Here is a 20,519-nt window from a genome sequence, read left to right on the forward strand (position 1 = left end):
TCCACACTCATTGGTGAGTCTGCTTCTCTCCCTCTCACTCTACCCTTCCACTTCCACCCCTGCGTGCATGTGTACACATTCTCTCTCTAAAATAAATCCTTAAAAAAAAAAAAAATAGGGCAGCCCGGGTTGCTCAGCGGTTTGGCGCCTGCCTTCGGCCCAGGGTGTGATCCTGGAGACCCAGGATCGAGTCCCATGTCAGGCTCCCTGCATGGAGCCTGCTTCTCCCTCTGCCTGTGCCTCTGCCTCTCTGTGTGTCTCTCATGAATAAATAAAGAAAATCTTTTAAAAATAATAATAATAATAATTAAAAAAATAAAAATAAAAAATAAAATAAATAAACTAAATCCTTAAAAAAAATCTTGGACATAGTTTTTATTTAAATCAGGCATTACTCTTAGAAGTACACACATAGAAAATGTAATCAAAATATAGATTATTTAATTAAGATATTCCTAAAACTTCACATTTTAGAGTCCAACACTTCTCTGTCACTTTATGCATTTCAGATTGTGCCTGGTTTTCAAAACAGTATTCTGTCCAGTAATCATTTATTAAATGAATAAATCTGATATTTTTTTATAACTAAAGAATTTTATAATACCAACACAGCGTAGTTGTATTTAACTTAGTTTAGTTTCATACTCAAATTTTAGAACAACCAGGGATGCCTCGGTGGCTCAGAGGTTTGGTGCCTGCCTTTGGCCCAGGGCATGATCCTGGAGACCTAGGATCAAGTCCCCCATCAGTCTCCCTGCATGGAGCCTGCTTCTCTCTCTCTCTGCCTGTGTCTCTGCCTCTTTGTCTGTATCTCTCATGAATAAATAAATAAATAAATAAATCTTAAAAAAAATTTTTTTAGAACAACCAAAACTGTTACTAAGGAACTTAAAAAATTTTCCTTCACCTGAATTTCACTTTATTTTATTATTTTATTTTATTTATTTATTTATTTTGTTTTAAGATTTTATTTCTTCATGAGAGACACAGGCAGAGGGAGAGAGAGAGAAGGGCAGAGACACAGGCAGAGGGAGAAGCAAAGCTCCAAGCAGCGACCCTGATGTGGCACTTGATCCCAGGACCCAGGATCATGCCCTGAGCCGAAGGCCGACGCTCAACCACTGAGCCACCCAGGGATCCCTATTATTTTATTTTTTTAAAGGTTTTATTTATTTATTCATGAGAGACAGAGGCAGAGACACAGCAGGGGGAGAAACAGGCTCCCTGCGGGACTCGTTCCCAGGACCCCAGAATCACAACCTGAGCCAAAAGCAGATGCTCAACCACTGAGCCACCCAGGTGTCCCTTCACCTGAATTTTAAATGTGAATTTTTTCCTAAGTTTCAATCTGAGCTCCCAAAGGGACAGGAGGTCCTATCTTATACATTTTTGTTTTGGCAGTGTCTGGCAAATAATAGGCACTTAATAAGTACTTAATAATAAATGCACACTTACCAATTGTGAAGAAAGTAAAGATGATATTACCAACCAGGTTGGTAAGGAGAGGTTGCCTGCAATATCGGGAAGATCTGGGCCTAAAATCAACACACTGGGTCATCTAAGTAATTTATCTATTACTGGAAGAAATTTACTCTATAAGCAAAATACAGAAGGCACTAACCCTTGAATTCTAATCCTAATTCTGGCCCAAGGTTCATTTGGCTCCAGGCAACTCACGAACCTTGGTTCCTTTACATGATTGCAAATTAATAGTGTGAAAACAGCCCGCAAGTAACATGAAGAGTTGTTAATATTTACAGTTGGTGGATGAATAATGTTTACCATTTTTCTAATTCATGTTAACTGGTTATTTTGGTGAGAAAATACATTGTGGAAATTCTGGCCTTCTGGAGTAAGGAAGCAGGCCTTACTGCACACAAAACTCCTATGACAGACATTGGCAAGTTTAAATTAGGCTAATTACAGTGAGTGTCACAGTTTCCCTTTCTTTCTTGTCACTTAAGTGGATTTTCAGATTGTTTTGGAATTTCCACATTTTTAGAGCTGCAATTTTAAAATTTTGATTGTATCAAATGGCATGTGCTTCATTTGTTCATTTATTAGCTGACTTTTTCTGCCAAGGCTAATGTCCTCCATAGAATCTGAAATAATATGTCACGTCATAATCTGGTCACATATGCCTGTGTCACCCTCAGCCCTGGAGACAGTTAACTCATAACTCATGCTAGGCTGTCAGGACTGGTCTCTAGAAAATCCATAAATTATAACCTTGGTGCCTTTATTGTCTTGCATTCAATGGCTTCTAGTACTACAAGAAATAAGTGTTGACTAAGTTAAACTCGGTCTGCCCAAATTCCAACTATTCTTTTTGTGTTGAGATTTTTGACTTTTCAAAGAGGTGGAGCAGGTGACCACCATTGATAATAGGGGTAAGAACAATGGAACAGGCTGCAGTTAAACACCTAACAGGAATTGCAGAGCACACCCCACCTGTCTCCAGAGGTAAGATAGGCATGCTGAGCTGCCAGGTGAGAGGTTGGCTGGTGAAAGAACTTACCTTAGCAGAACATACAACTGGAGGACCAGAGCGATGGTCCCAAACAAGAACACTGTCACTTGGCTGCATGGGACACAGTGAGTTACATTTATTACTTCGTTAGTGATGAAATGGCTTCAAGAAACCAAATTTAGGTTCTTTTTTCTAACAACATTACATTATACCATGGGGATAAAGTTTTAAACACAGCAAGGATGACTTGAGATCCATCCTATTAGAGCAAAATTATGTCTAATAATACTTCACTGAGGATAATAGCTACCATTTATTGAGCTCCTACTATGTAGCAGGCACTGTTGATACTGGTCTTTTTTTCTTTTTTTTTAAGATTTTATTGATTTATTCATGAGAGACAGAGAGAGGGAGAGAGAGAATGGCAAAGACACAGGCAGAGAAAAGCAGGCTCCATGCAGGGAGCCTGGCGTGGGACTCGATCCCGGAGCTCCAGGATCACACCCTGGACTGAATGCGGTGCTAAACTGCTGAGCCACCCGGGTTGCCCATTGATACTGGTCGTTAAGGAATCTTTAGAACCTTGGTTCCTTTATCATGACTGTAGGATAATATTGTAAGACAACCCACAGGCACTAGTAAAAGTTAATAGCCATCATTAGTAGACAAATGTGTTGGGGATCCCTGGGTGGCTCAGCGGTTTCACGCCTGCCTTTGGCCCAGGGCGCGATCCTGGAGTCCCGGGATCGAGTCCCACGTTGGGCTCCTGGCATGGAGCCTGCTTCTCTCTCTGCCTGTGTCTCTGCCTCTCTCTCTCTCTCTCTCTATGTCTATCATAAATAAATAAATCTTAAAAAAAAAAAAAAAGACAAATATGTCAAACATTTTTTATTCACTTTCTCATTTAATATGCACAAAATCCAGGATGCTAGGTAGCTCAATTGGTTGGGCATCTGACTCTTGGATTTGCCTCTGGTTGGGTTTGGTTGAGCCCGATGTTGGGCTCTGTGCTCATCGGGGAGTCTGCTTGAGATTCTCTCCCACTCCCCCTATCCCTGCTTGGTCTCTCTCTCTCTCTCTCTCTCTCTCTCTCTCAAGTAAATGAATAAAATCTCTTTAGAAAATATGCACAAAATCCTGTGAGGTAGGGACTGTGGTTCCCCATTTTATAAATGAGGCAAACAAGACTCAGAAAGATGAAGTATCTTATCTAAGGACAAACACCAAGTAGTGATAGAGCTAGAATTTTGAACCAGGTCCAAGAGTCCTAACCATGCCTCTGTGCTGTGCTAGCTCTGTCTCTGGCCAGATGGTTCATACTGAGTGTAACATATTGAGTGTAATAAACAGTAAACCTACCTACCGCAATTTACAGAATCAAATGAAGTCTGCTGTTTCTGCTCATTTTTGAAATTCTTTTTGAGATTACCTGTACATAGTTTCCATGCATATAAGTAGATCTTCTGCAATAACTAATAGTTCTCTTTCTTTACCATAAACTGTATTATTTACTTTGATTATTTCATTAATCAGATTCAGCACTGAATGACCTTAGGGTATTCATAGAAATCAAATCTGTCCTCCAAAGACAAAGATTTATCCCTATTGAAAGTACTTAAAAAAAAAAAAAAAAACAATTTAAAAATATACCCCCAGACTGGCAATGGCACATTGTTATAACTAGGATATAGTTATAGGCCTAACATGACTATTTTGAAAGGAATAGCATCTTTTTAGAGGTATAAATTCTGATCAGTTGTCAAGTCAATCATGTTATTTTAATAGTCAACCAACATAGATTTAATCATTGAACACTTCATGTGACAAGAAAAGACAATTAACTATTTTTTTAAATGTTAACATTTTAAAAATTGGCTTAATGTTTCCCAAATGTTTCATTAATGTTTACATATTAGTTTTTAAAACTTAAGAAAGTGATTATTATGTCAAGTATACTTCAATTAAAGAAAATGTTTTAAAAATTGAAAGTAAATTTTAGTTAAATGTCAAGACTATCTTAGGAAGAAATGGGCTTTTTGTCCTAGTGAGCTGGGGAGGGACACTCACAGCCTGAGCCTGCGTGATCTCGGCAGCCAGCAGTGCAGATGATACGCCATGTGCACCAGACAGAAGTGAATCATGGGGACGGTGGTCCTTAAGCACCTGGAGCAAGGCAGAGGATCCAAAGCAGCCCTGTTAGAGCTTCCAGACTACTTCTACATCCATTTGTCACCAGCTTGCCCCCCTTCCCAGTGCAAGTACTCTGGTACCCTGCAGTGATACAGAAGAAGTTCCTTTCCTTGGAGAGGGACAGATCCTTGTTCTTCTAAAGCCACCCTGGGCTATGATGGAAGCTCCCTGTAACTTAATTCTTCTGTGGCTTTGAAGGTTCAATTTCAGGTTGGCTGTGTTCACTGTGAATTAATAGAACTGAGCTGGATATTTGAGATGGATTGTGAATTTGTGACAAGAGCGAAAGCTTCCTTTATTTGAGAGATCAGTTTCCCCTAGTTCCTTCCCCAGCCTTTCTCCTGGGGAGGACCTAGAAACCTGAGTGCATCCCCAAGGCTGGGGAGGGGCTCCAAGCTGTTTGTCAGTCCTTCCCTGAACAGCAGGGACCCATACCATCTGTTCTCAGCTTTATTGTTCTTGCTGCTCACAGCTCAGTCTCCTGTGGGGAGTGGTGCCTGAAACTTGAGGTGGGTGAGGCTGGAACTGCTCTAGTTACCCAGATTTCCATGTGGGCCTAGGGTGCTATTGGGGATGTTGTAATCACCACCACCCCATAATGCCATAGACACTTTGTATGGGAATTGGGGTTAGGGATGGGAGGAGTGGGAATGAACTTCAAGTGAATCCTGGTATCATCCTTAGGCTAATAATTGAAAGGACATTTAAATCATTCCTACAAATGAACTCATTTAAAAAAAATGTTTATTTCCATTCTCACTGACTACTTAAATTGAGGCAGGCACACATGACTTTGTAACTGGCCTTCCTGTCTTGTTTTGCCCCTTCCAATTAATCCCATAGTATCACCGTCATCAGTATTGTCACTTTCCCCATAAATAACAACTACCATCTACCATTTATTTTTACACTGTGCTAGGCAATATGCTAAGCACTTTGCCATGTACTGTTCTCAGAATTCATCCTCAAAGTAACTGAAATTGGGATCCCTGGGTGGCGCAGCGGTTTGGCGCCTGCCTTTGGCCCAGGGCGCGATCCTGGAGACCCGGGATCGAATCCCACATCGGGCTCCCGGTGCATGGAGCCTGCTTCTCCCTCTGCCTGTGTCTCTGCCTCTCTCTCTCTCTCTCTCTGTGACTATCATAAATAAATAAAAAAAAATTAAAAAAAAAAGTAACTGAAATTGGTTGTCATTGTCCCTATTTGACAGATGAGGAGGTTGCAAATGGAACCAAGTATTTGGTTAAGCTGGTAAACTGAATAAAGGTTTTTGGTTTTTTTTCAAAGTTTTGTTTTGTTTTAAGATTTTATTTTATTTTTTTATTTTTTTTTATAAATTTTTATTTATTTATGATAGTCACACAGAGAGAGAGAGGCAGAGACACAGGCAGAGGGAGAAGCAGGCTCCATGCACCGGGAGCCCGACGTGGGATTCGATCCCAGGTCTCCAGGATCGCGCCCTGGGCCAAAGGCAGGCGCCAAACCGCTGTGCCACCCAGGGATCCCTGTTTTAAGATTTTATTTATTTATTCATGAGAGACACAGGGAGAGAGAGGCAGAGACATAGGCTGAGGGAGAAGCAGGCTTCCCACAGGGAGCCATATGCGGGACTCTGGGATCATGCTCTCTGTGGGACTCTAGGACCATGGGATCATGCCCTGAGCTGAAGACAGTCAACCACTGAGCCACCCAGGTGTCCCTGTATAATGGTTTCAAGTACCTATGTCTTCTTATTTTTCTAAAACTTTTTTTTTTTTTTAAGATTTATTTATTCATTCAGAGAGAGCGAATAGAGAGGCAGAGACACAGGCAGAGGGAGAAGCAGGCTCCATGCAGGAAGCCCGATGCGGGACTCGATCCTGAGTCTCCAGGATCACACCCCGGGCTGCAGGCGGCGCTAAACTGCTGCGCCACCGGGGCTGCCCTAAAACTTGTTTTTATAGGACCCTATTGTCACTCTGTTGCTCAGAAAGCTTCGAAGGTTCTTGTTGCCTAAGGGGTTCACGTGCATATTCCTCAGCTCCTCAGCTAGGAGGGCTCATTTCCAGTGTGTAGAGCTCTGGTTTATCTCCCATTTTTCTTCTCAATGAGAGAGCCTAAGAGTCAGGAAGCTGAGATGCTAGCCCTGGTTCTGGCACTCCCTAGCTTTGTCCAATGAGAGCACAGAATCTGTGCAGAAGTGAATTGGTCACCCTAACAGTTGGGTCTGAACGCTATATTGGGCTATAACACTATTGAGCTGTCCAGATACAGGTCTTGTGGGCATGGGCAAATTTTAGAAGTTCACAGAGAGGTGTTTTTATTTTTTAAAGAAACAGTTGTTTGTTTTAAGATTTTTAAATTTATCCATTCATGAGAGATACACAGAGAGAGAGAGGCAGAGACATAGGCAGAGGGAGAAGCAGGCTCCATGCAGGGAGCCGGACGTGGGACTCTTATCGCTGGACTCCAGGACCACGCCCTGAGCCAAAGGCAGATGCTCAACCGCTGAGCCAACTAGGTGTCCCCAGTGAGGTGTTTTATAGCCTTAATTTCCAGCTCATTCTCAACCCATTTTTTTTTCTCTGAGATGCTTGTAATACTGAAAAATTAGAAAAACCTAAATGTCCAATGATAGAAGATTAACTGGAAAAATGAAATATCTAACAATAGCTTATTTTTTGTAACAGGCTCAATGACTTTGGCCAAATTTCTGTGTGTTTGTGTGGTGAAGAGTAAATGATCTTGTGTGTGAAAGCATTTTATTCATAGAAAAGTATCATGCAATTGTTTGTTTATTGCTGTTTACTGTATTTCTACATTAATTTTTTTTATTTCTACATTAATTATAAAAATACTCTGACCCAACTATATGTTGACAAATTGAATTTAAATAAAATATTTAAAGGTGATCCCTGGGTGGCGCAGCGGTTTGGCGCCTGCCTTTGGCCCAGGGCGCGATCCTGGAGACCCAGGATCGGGTCCCGCGTCGGGCTCCCGGTGCATGGAGCCTGCTTCTCCCTCTGCCTGTGTCTCTGCCTCTCTCTCTCTCTCTCTGTGGGTGACTATCATAAATAAATTAAAAAAAAAAAAAAAAAACAACTCTGACCTCTACAAGTAATTCTCCAAAGTTCCCAAAATACTTGAAGCAATTTGGCATCACTGAAATTATATTTAAAAGCTCTCAGAATAATTATTTTGAAACATAATTTGGATGTATAAGAGTATTTTTTAAAACTTTATAATAACAGGGTCGCTTGGGTGGCTCAGTGGTTGAGTGTCTGCCTTTGGCTCAGGGTGTGATCCTGGGATCCGGGATTGAGTCCCACATTGGGCTCCTTGCATAAAGCCTGCTTCTTCCTCTATGTCTCTGCCTCTCTCTCTCTTTCTGTATCTGCCATGAATAAATAAATAAAATCTTTAAAAAAAACTTTACAATAACAGCTAACTATTTTGCAATAGTAAGCAATGTTTATATACATATATATAAAAAAATAACCCAGAACTGAGTGATTTGACTTTGAGGGGATGGAAAGGTTCATTGTCAGAGAGCAAGAATTCCTGTTCTCTCAGAGGTCTTTTTTTTTTTTTTTTTTAATTTATTTATTCAGAGAGAGAGAGAGAGGCAGAGACACAGGCAGAGGGAGAAGCAGGCTCCATGCAGGGAGCCCAATGCTGGACTCCATCCTGGGTCCCCAGGATCACACCCTGGGCTGCCGGCAGTGCTAAACTGCTGCGCCACCAGGGCTGCTGCCCTCTCAAGAGGTCTTTCTAACAGGACTAAGAATCAGATTGACATGAAAGAGGTTAAGAGGAGAAAATAAAATTTAATAGAGTACATTTGGGGAATCCACATAGACATGGAAATTCCAAAGACAGAGTGAGGCATATTATGTCATTCTGAACTAAGAAGGGGGTGGGGGTCTGGGTCTTCAGAGGAAAGGAATGTACTTCACAGATGTTTGGTAGTTAAGATGTTTGCCCTGCCATTCAGTTGGGTCACTCAGATAAAATTTATCTCTGATAATAACCCTTATTCTGGGAAAGACCCCCCAGTGTAGATTCTTCTTTGTAGTTGGGAGGGGCAAGAATTTCTCTTGAGCCCACAGGGTCTCACATGCCTTCCACTCAAAATAATCCATATGCCAAAGTGGAACATTGAGAACCACTTCAACTGATTTCCAGCACAATGAGTGAAAAATAACCGCACTAAGATATAACATTATGCCATTTTGGAGCACTGGGTATAAAGAGGACACCCCAGGGATGCCTGGATGGCTCAGCAGTTAAGCGTCTGCCTTTGGCTCAGGGCGTGATCCTGGGATCCAGGATCGAGTCCCTCATCAGGCTCCCTGCATAGAGCCTGCTTCTCCCTCTCCTATGTCTCTGCTTCTCTGTGTGTGTGTGTGTGTCTCTTATGAATAAATAAATAAAATCTTAAAAAAAAATAAAGAGGACACCCCACAAATCTGCCAAAAAGAAAAAAGTCATGGAAAAAAGAGAACAAGAATCAAAATGGCATTAGACTTTTAGCTGCACTGTTGGATGCTAGAAAACAATGAGAAAATGCATTCCTAATTTTATTTTTTAATTTTGTTTAAAGATTTTATTAGAATGAACAGGAGGAGGGACAGAGGGAGAGGGAGAAGCAGGCTCCCTGCTGAGCAGGAAGTCCAGCTGGGGCTCAACCCCAGGACCCCAGGATCATGACCTGAGCCAAAGGCAGACACTTAACCAACTGACTCACCCAGGTGCCCCTTCCTAATTTTAAAAGAAAATCATTTCATCGTACATTTTCTCAACTAAGCTAATCATCTCTGAAGGAAGGGAAAGACATTTCCCATGCACTCTTTATTATGAGGCTACTCATAGATACATTCTAGAAAAATTGGGACATAAAACAAGAAAGCCCTGATGTGGCCCTAAGAAATAGGGTATCTGACTCAGGAGAGAGAGGAAAAGGTTTCCAGATGACAGCTATACAAAGGATTACAGATTTTCGGCCCAGATTAGAGAAAGTTCCAGGAAAAAAAGCCTCCAGAAAGTGGATTAAATATTTGTTGAACCATTTGAAATTGATGGTATTTAAGTTACAAAGAGTTGAACTGTAGCAACATGGTATGCAACATAATAGTAGCTATATTCACAGCTTATTTATTATCAAAGGCAGTTTTATCTACTGTGCATGTATCATTTATTGTTCACACAGTTGTGAGGTAGGTACTATTATTTAAGATTGAGACAAAGGAAGTTTAGGTTAGGGTCAGGTTGTCCAAGGTCATCCAGCCCAAGTAGGTATTAAAAACTGTGACTTCTCTTTTCTTTTTTCTTTCTTTTCTTTTCTTTTTTTCTTTTCTTTCCTTTTTTCTTTTCTTTTCTTTTCTTTTCTTTCTTTTCTCTTTCTTTCTTTCTTTCTCTTCTTTCTTTTTTTTTTTTTTTTAATTTTTTATTTATTTATGATAGTCATACAGAGAGAAAGAGAGAGAGAGCCAGAGACACAGGCAGAGGGAGAAGCAGGCTCCATGCACCGGGAGCCCGACATGGGATTCAATCCCGGGTCTCCAGGATCACGCCCTGGGCCAAAGGCAGGCGCCAAACCGCTGCGCCACCCAGGGATCCCTTTTCCTCTTCTTCTTCTTCTTTCTTTACTTCTGTATTGTCGGGAGGGAGGGAGGGAGGAGAGAAAGGAGGGAAAGGGCGGGACTTGAGGGAGGGATGGATGGAGGGGAAGGGAGGGAGGGAGGAGGGCGGAGTAGGGAGGGAGGGAGGGAGGGCTGGAGGCGAGGGAGGGATGGGAGGGAGGAGGAGGGGGAAGGCGTGGCTGTCGGCGGGAGGGCGGGGGGAGCGGAGGGCGGGGAGGGAGGAGTAGGAGGAGGGGGGGGGATGAGGGAGTGGCGGGCGGGAGGTGGTGGGAGGAGGGAGGGGCGGGAGGGGAGTGGGGCGTGGCGCGGGGAGGGGGATGGAGGGTGGCGGGAGGGGGGGGATGGAGGCGTTTGTCGGGGTTGGGGATGGAGTTCTGTGGGTAGCGGTGGCGGGGGTGGAGGACTCGTACGTAATTAGAATTCCTGGCCTTACTTCCACTCCTTCATCCTTCCTGTCCTTCCTTCCTTTCTTTCCTTCATTCCATTCCATTCCATTCCATTCCATTCCTTTCCTTTCCTTTCTTCTTCTCTTTCTTTTTCTGATGTTATTCATCCAGTTGGCAGAGAGGACAAGCAGGGCAAGCAGCTGGCAGAGTGAGGTGGAGAAGCAGGCTCCCCGCTGAGCAGGGGGCCGATGTGGGCTCAATCCTAGGACCCTGGAATCACGACCCAAGCGGAAGGCAGATGCTTACCCAACTGAGCACCCAGGTGCCCCAGAGCTGTGATATCTATGCAGGCAGTCTGAATTCAGAGCATAAATTCTCTACACCTAACATGGGGCTTGGACTCACAACCCTGAGATCTAGTCACATGCTCTACTGACTCAGCCAACCCCAGAGAGCATGGGTTCTTATTATTGTGCTATAACAGAAAAGAGATTGGAGGATACTTTTCTGTAGAATCTGACCAGTCCAAGGGGCGAGACCTGCAACACTGACTACCAGGTGACCATACAATTAAGCCCATTGTGCACAGGCCTGATTCACTCAGAACTTCCTTTCAGCTCTTTTTGAAAGAAATTTAAAATTTATCATTCATGTTGGTAGAAAGATAAGAGAATACATTGGTGAAACAACAGAACACCATAAAAAGGAACATTTAGAGGACAAAGTTCTTAGAAATCAAAGAGTATAATAACAAATGAAAAGCTCGACCTATGGATTGGAAGATGGAGTTGAAGATACCTAGAAATTAGAGCATGAAGGCAAGAAGGGAAAAAATAGAAGGGAAAAGAAAATTAGACCAGTCTGGGTTTCAGTTTCAAATAATAGGCATTTCCAAAGAGAACAGACAATGGAAGGTGGAAAGTCATCAGTGAAGTAATTCAAGGGCCTCTCCCAGAACTGAAGTCTTTGAATTTCGAGATTGAAAGGGCCTGTGCAATGCCCGACACAATGGATGAAAATAGAACCGCCCTAGAGGATATCACTGTAAAATTTCAGAACATGGGGACAAAGAGAAGATTTCACAAGCTTCAAGGAAGGAAAAATGTTAAGTCACCTTCAAAGGACCCAGAATGGAAGTGACTTTGGAGCTCTCACTGTTAACACAGAAGTCTAGAAGCAGTAACTTCATAGTTCTGGAGAAGACGATGTTCAACATAGACTAGAAATTATGTAGAGATAAAAAGGTTTGAGAATAGATAGTAAGGGTTTGTGACAGCTAATTCTCATAGGTAATTATAGAAAGTAAATAGGTACTGTTTACATTGGATAAATTTAAAATAGCATTATAAGTACATAATGTAGAATTATGGTAGAGTTACCAGAAGAAATAGTTGAAAAAGTTCAAAGTAGTTGCTTTTAAAGGAGATGCATTAAAAAAAAAAAAAAAAAAAAAGGAGATGCATAGGGGAGTTGGTGAGCAGGATGTGGTTGAGGACTCTTGGTTTTTGTTATGGGTCTTTTGCTGCCCTGTGATTTCTAAATCTGTATACACAAATGCATTTAATAAAATTTTAGGGGGCAGCCCTGGTGGCTCGGCAGTTTAGTGCTACCTTCGGCCTGGGGCGTGACCCCAGGGTCCCGGGATCAAGTCCTGAGTCCCAAGTCCCACGTCGGGCTCCCTGCGTGGGGCCTGCTTCTCCCTCTGCCTGTGTCTCTACCTCTCTCTTTCTGTGTCTCTCATGAATAAATAAATAAAATCTTAAAAATAAAATAAAATTTTAAATTCATTGTCTTTACTTCATTAGGGTTGTGGAAGGATCAAGTGGAATAAACAAAAAAGAGTTTGTAAATTGTTCCTGGGCCAAAAGTGATAATGTGATCATGTTGACAAAGAGGCCGACTACTGTTTTGAAGGGCAGGTTGTTGGGGAGTCCCATTTATTTGATAGTTGATAATGTCATTGTATCGGTTAACTGTGACCACAGTAGTGCATCACAAAACTTTGCAGCGTCCAATAATAAGCATTTACTTTTGCTCAGGATTTGAGGGTCAGCTTGTGAGTTTGTTGATGGAAGCCCGGCCCAGCTGATCTCACCAGGGCTTGCCTGTGTGTCTGAACATGTTGCATGTGGTTTGGCTGGTGTGGGATGGCCTCCACCATATAGCTAATGAAATTGGCTGGCTGTCAGCAGGAGTAGCAGCTCTCTGGCCTATGTTCCATCATCCTCCACCAGGCTGGCCCTGGCTTATTTTCATGGCAGAGGCAGGAGCCCAGAAGAGTGTGGAAGTGTGCAAAGCTTCAGAGGACTTGCTCAGCATTAGCACACTTATGTCTGCCACATTCCTTTGTCCAAAGCAAGTCACACTGGGTGACAGGCACTGACGGGGGCACTTGACAGGATGAGCACTGGGTGTTATGCTGTATGTTGGCAAATTGAACTCCAATAAAAAACAAACAAACAAAGCAAGTCACAGAGAGAGGAAAGGAGATGCTATCCCTTTATAGCAGGAGCTGTAGATGATTACCGAAAAAGGAAGCGTGGAGAAATGGGGCCATCTTTGTCATTGAAGCCATGTGTCTTTGTCCATCCACTTGGAATGGGAACATGGAAGGACACCTGAAGACCTGTAACTGAACTTCCTGCCTTTCTTCTCCTTTACAGACAACAAGCAAAGTGTCGGAGTTTGCCATTCAGATCAGCAACTGCAAATTCTTAGCATGGAAAATTCAAAGATGGAAGTGGTTCTCCTTGCTTGTGGTTCCTTTAATCCTATCACCAACATGCACCTCAGGCTATTTGAGTTGGCCAAGGACTACATGAACGGAACAGGTAGGGTCCAGGGCACAGCCCCAAAATATGGCCCTTCGGCATGTTGGATATTTTAAGCTGAAGGAGTTTGAAAAAAATGGCAGAATCAGGAAGGTCCCTCTGACCTCCTCCCCACCCTTCTCCGCTGAAACAGCTCATAAAACCTTCATGTGAGGGTTGCCCTCCCTGTACCAGGAGGGAAGGAACATCCTTATTGCTAAGGACATAAGGATGCCTGGAAGATTGTAAACTAATGGCTTTGCTAAATTTCCCCGGGTTGACTATGCTTACCTCATACTCTCTGCCCTGTCGTATTTTTCTATGGCTGTCCACTCTTCACCAAACCTCTCATTAAAATACTCATGTCTAACTGTTTCTTGGGGTCTTCGTTTCTTTATGAAGGCACTGTGTCACATAAACCTTCTCTTAAGTAAATTTCTACATTTTTCTTATGTTTTTCTGTCTTTGTCAGTTTAATTTTCAGACCCAGCCAGGGACCCAAGGAGGGTTGAGAAAAATTTATTTTCCTCCCCTACATAGTATGTTCTGTTACATAAATGATCATGCTATATGCTGATAGATGGATGGGTGTTCAATCTCACTAATAATCCTAATAGAGAACTAAGATAAAAAATGAAATCTCTTTTGCTCATGACATCAGTAAAAATGTTTATACTTGATAGTGTCAAGTGTCAGAGGTTGGGGAGAAATGGGCTCTTGCGAACACTGTAGATGGACAATACAAATGGATTAAGGCTTTTTACAAGGCAATTTGGCAATATCAAAATTTACAGTGTGCAGGGTGATGGGGAGTTAGTGTTTCGTAGGGACAAAGTTTCAGTTGGAAAAGATGAAAAAGTTCTGGAGACAGACGGTGGTGAGGTCTGCACCACAATGTAAATGTGCTTGCCACTGAAACATGTACTTAAGATGGTTAAAATGGTGAATTTTATGTTCTATTTCATCTTGTTTATAAATGAATTATGAATAAACCTGAATCCCTGTTTTATTTTTTTTTAAAGATTTTACTTATTCATTTGAATTCATTTGACACAGAGAGCACAAGCAGGGGGAGCCCCATAGGGAGAGGGAGAAGCAGACTCCCCGCTGAGCCAGGAGCCAATGTGGAGCTCAGTCCCAGGACCCTGAGGTCATGACCTGAGCCGAAGGCAGACACCTAACCGACTGAGCCACCCAGGCACCCTGAATCCCTGTTTTAAAAATGGGGGAGTGGGGGAGGAGGGTCTGTTATAAAACCATATCAATGATAATATTTTCTATGCATAAAATGTAACTTGTTACACCTCACATGAAATTTGACTCTTTATCCAGGAAAATACAAAGTTATCAAAGGCATAATTTCTCCTGTTGGTGATGCATATAAGAAGAAAGGACTTATCTCTGCCCACCACCGAGTTATCATGGCAGAACTCGCCACCAAGAGTTCAGAATGGGTGGAAGTTGACACCTGGGAGAGTCTTCAGAAGGAATGGGTAGAGACGGCTAAGGTGCTAAGGTATTCATGGTGAAGTCAGCTTTGTCAGTTGTGTGGAGATGGTTTGGGGGCTTTCTGCCATGTTTCACTACTGCCTGTGTCTGTGAACATACAGATTTGCAAACTGACTCAGGTCGGAGGGCTTAGGCTGTGCTATTCCCACGTCCGGTTATTTCTTGGGTATGGAGCACAGCAACAGAATGTGGGGGTCTGTTTACCTGTATGCCTTTCATCATGCGTTGAGATGTTTGCATGCTTGTTACGGTGTGTATCTTTATGAAAGAGAGCACATAGAGAAGAAGCCTGCCTGCCCTGTCTGTGCCCAAAAGTCCTAAGAAGATGTTGTCATTAATCTTAAGTATAAAAGAGAGAGGCAGCTAATTTAAGCAAGAGAAGCCATGGTGCTTGGTCATGGACAGCCCTGATTTTACGAGCCGCTCCCATGACCACATATGGGGGTTGTCTTAGACCTCTGTGCTCATACCTTTGAAACAGTTCCAGGTAAGGATTCAAAAACTAGAGGGACGCCTGGGTGGCTCAGTGGTTGAGCATCTGCCTTTGGCTCAGGTCATGATCCCGAGGTCGTGGGATTGAATCCTGCATCAAGTTCCCCTTAGGGAGCCTGCTTCTCCCTCTGCCTATGTCTCTGCCTCTCTCTGTGTGTCTCTCATGAATTAATAAAGTCTTTCAAAACAAACGAGAGTGAATAATATCTAATTATTATGTGATATTAGCTTAATTATAGGAGAGCTTTCTGAAAAACCTTCATGTCTAATGTCTATTCTTAGAGTTGAGCCTTCTGGTTCGAAACATATCAGTTAGGGTTTCAACAGGAAATAGAAACCACTGAAATTTTTTTTTTTCTTTAAGATGTTCTTTATTTAAGAGAGAGCATGCGCACACACACACTCAAGTTGGGGGAAGACAGAGGGAGAGGAAGAATCCTCAAGCAGACTCCATTGCTGAGCACGGAGCCAGCCATGGGGCTCGATCCTCCAACCCTGAGATCACAACCCAAGCCAATATTAAGAGTTAAGACTCTCAAGTGAATGAGCCACTCAGGTGCCCCCAAACCACTCTGACTATTCTAAGCAGAAAGGGATTTAGGTGCGTCTGCAAAAGTGTCAAGGGGCTGGCAGCAGGGAAGTGGGGTTTGTTCCAAGGTCATACCTCTTTAGCTGCAGTGAGTGTTCAGGAAGCTGGTCCTGTCTCTGCCATCACAAATGCTGCTCTTCAACTGTCCCAGTCTCCTAGAGTTGGTGGCTGGACAGTGGAATAGAGAGTCTGGCCACCATGCTTGTGCCATAAGAGATTGCTTCTCACGCTCCACAGCCCAGAAAGATGGCCTCTGCCTCCCTTCTTCCTTCCGAGTCTTGTGAGTGAATCTCATTAGCAGAATCTCTGTCAAATGAGAACATGCCGTGAGATCCTCTGGGAAGTGTGTTTAGGGCAGGATTTGCCACTGAGCCAGCAGATAGTATCCAGCACAGCAACCTAGCAAGAGGAGCAACTTTTCAGGCTTGGCAGGGAGGTGTCTGCCCTTTTCATTGGCCAGAAATTCTATCAAACACCAGGCTTGGGCAGCCCTGGTGGCGCAGCGGTTTAGCGCCACCTGCAGCCCAGGGCGTGATCCTGGAGACCCAGGATTGAGTCCCACATCAGGCTCCCTCTGCCTGTGTCTCTGCCTCTCTATCTCTGTGTCTCTGTGAATGAATGAATAAAATCTTTAAAAAACAAAACAAACAAACAAACAAACAAAAAACACCAGGCTTCTGCAGGCCCACCTTACTCAGCCCTCCCTCTTTGGCTCCGCAGCAACCTTACTGTCTGTTACATATTAACTCAGTTGCTCAAGAGGGAAGGGAGTTAGAGGCACAAGGACCCACATTTGGCTCCCCTAAATTTAGCTCATGTTACTTCACAGTTGTAAAGCAGTCGGCATCCTGCTGCCAGTCCACAAGAAAGCTACACATAAGCTGCCTGTGGTCCCTTCCTTTTAGGCTTCAGGCATCTGTCCCCTCTAGGACTTTATCCTTGGCGTGTGGCTCTCCATTAAGTGGGTCAAGCCACATTCTTCAGTGGTCAAGAGTATAGGCTCTGGAACCAGACTTCTGGGGTTCAAATACTGGCTTGGCTACTTATAAGCCATGGGCAGGGGCACCTGGTAGCTCAGTTGATTGTCTGACTCTTGATTTTGACTCAGGTCTTGATCTCACAGTTGCAAGTTTGAGCCCCACTTTTTGAAAATATGGCCTAGGGCAAATTAATCAGAGCTCTCCTCTCTTAATAGGGATAATAATTCTGATATAATAGTGGGCAATAAGAGTTGCTTTGTAATAACTAAAACATTCAGTCAATAAGATTGTTATTGAATGCTTCCCATGGGGGCACCTGAGTGGTTCAGTCCGTTGAGTGTCTACCGTCAGCTGAGGTCCTAATCCCAGCATCCTGGGATCGAGCCCCGAATTGGGCTCCCTGCTCAGTGGGGAGCCTGCTTCTCCCTCTGCCTTTACCCCCTGCTCATGCTCTCTCTCTCAAATAAATAAATTAAAATCTTGAAAAAAAAAAAAAAAAAAAGAATGCCTCCTATGTCCCAGGGAGTCTACCAATAGCTGGAGTTGCAGCTCTAAGCCTTCACTTCCCTCCACTATTGGAATAATAATAACAATAATGGTATTTATGGCACAGGATATTGAGAAGATTTAATCAAATAATCCATGCAAAGGACTTAGTGTAATGCTTAGCACATAGTAAATAACTAATGTTAACTCTTGTTATTATGGCACACACATAAAGCTTAGAATAGTAATAGCTACCATCTGTTGTGCTCCCAGGATCTCCTTGCTTTCTGTTTCTGACAGCCAGTCCACAGCACTGCTGGCCAGTATCCATGCTGACCTGGTGGTACTGGGGACTGGTAAGCATCCCAGTTGGATGCATCCCTTCTGACCGGTCAGGCATCAGGTGTACCTGTGGTTAAATGTTTTTATTTTTTTTATTATTTTTTAAAGATTTTATTTATTTATTCATGAGAGACACACACAGAGAGAGGGGCAGAGACACCGGCAGAGGGAGAAGCAGGCTCCATGCAGGGAGCCCGATGTGGGACTCGATCCCGAGTCTCCAGGATCAGGCCCCAGGCTGAAGGGGTGCTAAACCGCTGAGCCACCCGGGCTGCCCTGGTTAAATGTTTTTAATATCACATAGCATTTAACTCTGGGTCAGAGGCTCTCAGACATCTCCTGAAGGACAGTATTTTAGCTGAACATTGTGAGAAGAGAAATGTTCTATTGCCTTGTTTTATAGACACCATCAAGAGAAACTAGAGGCCGGGAGCTGTGATCACCAGCAGGATTCACCTGTGCGGGGAAGGCCTGGACAGAAAAGGAAGTGGGCTGAACAGAGACAAGATTTTAGTCAAAAGAAATCACTAGAGCCAAAAACAAAAGGTCTGTATGTTTCATCAGACTTACCGACTACAGTAGATAAGATTCTAGAGCTGAGCAAGCCCCTTTGTATTTTCATATTCAGTCTCACAGTTAAATGAGACTGTGTATGAGTGCCCAGTAAATGCCCCTAGTTAGTTTTGTGAATGGAGGGAGGAAAGGAGAGGAAAGGGCACCTTGAGCTTATTTCTCCTGCAGTGGTCCTTAACTTTTACATGTCCTAAATCTCTTCTGGGAACCTGATTCTGATCAGATGGGATCTATGAACCCTCTAGCCAGAAAAACACACTGCTATGTTCATTTTGGTGCAGGGAGTTACTAGCAAAGCAGACCCTGAAGCTGTGTCTTCTTTTTCCCAGATGTGCCAAAGGTAAAGCTGCTGTGTGGGGCAGATCTACTGGAGTCCTTTGGCGTGCCCAATCTGTGGAAAAGTGAGGATATCACCCAAATTGTGGGAGACTATGGACTTGTATGTATTACTCGGGCTGGAAATGATGCTCAGAAATTTATCTATGAATCCGATGCACTGTGGCAGCATCGGAACAACATTCACCTGGTAAATGAATGGATCACCAATGACATCTCCTCCACAAAGATCCGGCGAGCTCTCAGAAGGGGCCAGAGCATTCGCTACTTGGTACCAGACCTTGTCCAGGAGTATATCGAAAAGCATGATCTGTATAGCTGTGAGAGTGAAGAAAGGAATGTCGGGGTCATCCTGGCTCCTTTGCAGAGAAACACTGCAGAAGCTAACTCATAAATCCTACAGCATGATATTTTGGACTTCCCTGATGGGTATTTGAAACCGTCTGCGTGTCAGTAACTGGGAAGAGGAATTGTGATCCTGTTTCATAAACTAAAGCATTTTAAATGTTTGATAAAGATCAGGGATCCCTGGGTGGCACAGCGGTTTGGCACCTGCCTTTGGCCCAGGGCGCGATCCTGGAGACCCAGGATTGAATCCCATGTCGGGCTCCCAGTGCATGGAACCTGCTTCTCCCTCTGCCTGTGTCTCTGCCTCTCTCTCTCACTGTGTGCCTATCATAAATAAAAAAATAAAAATAAAATAAAGTTTGGTAAAGATCAGTTTCATAGTAGATTAAAATCAGGTTTAGGGATCCCTGGGTGGCGCAGCGGTTTGGCGCCTGCCTTTGGCCCAGGGCGCGATCCTGGAGACCCGGGATCGAATCCCATGTCAGGCTCGCGGTGCATGGAGCCTGCTTCTCCCTCTGCCTGTGTCTCTGCCTCTCTCTCTTTCTCTCTCTGTGACTATCATAAATAAATAAAAAATTAAAAAAAATCAGGTTTATAATTTATTGGAAATTCCTAAGATGAATGTTTTCAATATAGTCTCTGGGTGGCTCAGTTGGTTGAGTGTCTAACTCTTGATTTCGGCTCGGATTGTGATCTCCGGGTCATAGGATTGAGCCTGGCATCGGGCTCTGTGCTCAGCATGGAGGTTGGTTCAGATTCTCTCTTCCTCTCGCTCCTGCTCACTCTCTCTCAAATAAATAAATAAAACCTAAAAATAAAAACCTATTTAAAATCCCCTTTAATTTTTTTTTTTTTTTTTAAGATTTTATTTATTTATTCATGACAGACGCAGAGAGAGAGAGGCAGAGACACGGGCAGAAGGAGAAGCAGGCTCCATGCAGGGAGTCCAATGTGGGACTCAATCCCAGGACTCCAGGATCATGCCCTGGGCTGAAGGCAGGTGCCAAACCACTAACCCACCTGGGCTGCCCCCCAATTTAGTTTTTTTTTTTTTTTTAAAGATTTTATTTATTTACTCGTGAAAGACAGAGAGAGAGGCAGAGACACAGGCAGAGGGAGAAGCAGGCATCATACAGAGAGCCTGACGTGGGACTCGATCCAGGGTCCCCAGGATCACACCCTGGGCTACAGGCAGTACTAAACCACTGCGCCACCAGGGCTGCCCCCCAATTTAGTTTTTTTTTTTTTTTAAATGATTTTTCTCTTATGGTTATTGATTTTTTTTTAATTTTTTTATTTATTTATGATAGTCACAGAGAGAGAGAGAGAGAGAGGCAGAGACACAGGCAGAGGGAGAAGCAGGCTCCATGCACCGGGAGCCTGATGT

General features: G+C 43.3%; 1 protein-coding gene across 4 annotated transcripts in view; it reads left to right on the forward strand.

The window, feature by feature from the left end:
• NMNAT1 (nicotinamide nucleotide adenylyltransferase 1) overlaps positions 1 to 19,652 on the forward strand; it is a 30,496-nt gene extending 10,844 nt beyond the window's left edge. For 3 of the 4 annotated variants that reach the window (XM_038537931.1, XM_038537928.1, XM_038537930.1), the window contains exons 3-6: positions 13,331 to 13,498; positions 14,810 to 14,993; positions 18,279 to 18,421; positions 18,778 to 19,651. In XM_038537931.1, coding sequence (XP_038393859.1) covers positions 13,387 to 13,498; positions 14,810 to 14,993; positions 18,279 to 18,421; positions 18,778 to 19,178 — 840 coding nt within the window. In that variant the 5' untranslated portion in view covers positions 13,331 to 13,386 and the 3' untranslated portion in view covers positions 19,179 to 19,651. Of the gene's footprint in view, positions 1 to 13,330; positions 13,499 to 14,809; positions 14,994 to 18,278; positions 18,422 to 18,777 lie in introns of all 4 variants that reach the window. The other variant, XM_038537929.1, reaches the window with a different exon arrangement.
• Positions 19,653 to 20,519: the final 867 nt, after the last annotated feature.

The sequence above is a fragment of the Canis lupus genome, chromosome 5, assembly GCF_011100685.1.
Source record: "Canis lupus familiaris isolate Mischka breed German Shepherd chromosome 5, alternate assembly UU_Cfam_GSD_1.0, whole genome shotgun sequence".
Lineage (NCBI taxonomy): Eukaryota > Metazoa > Chordata > Mammalia > Carnivora > Canidae > Canis > Canis lupus.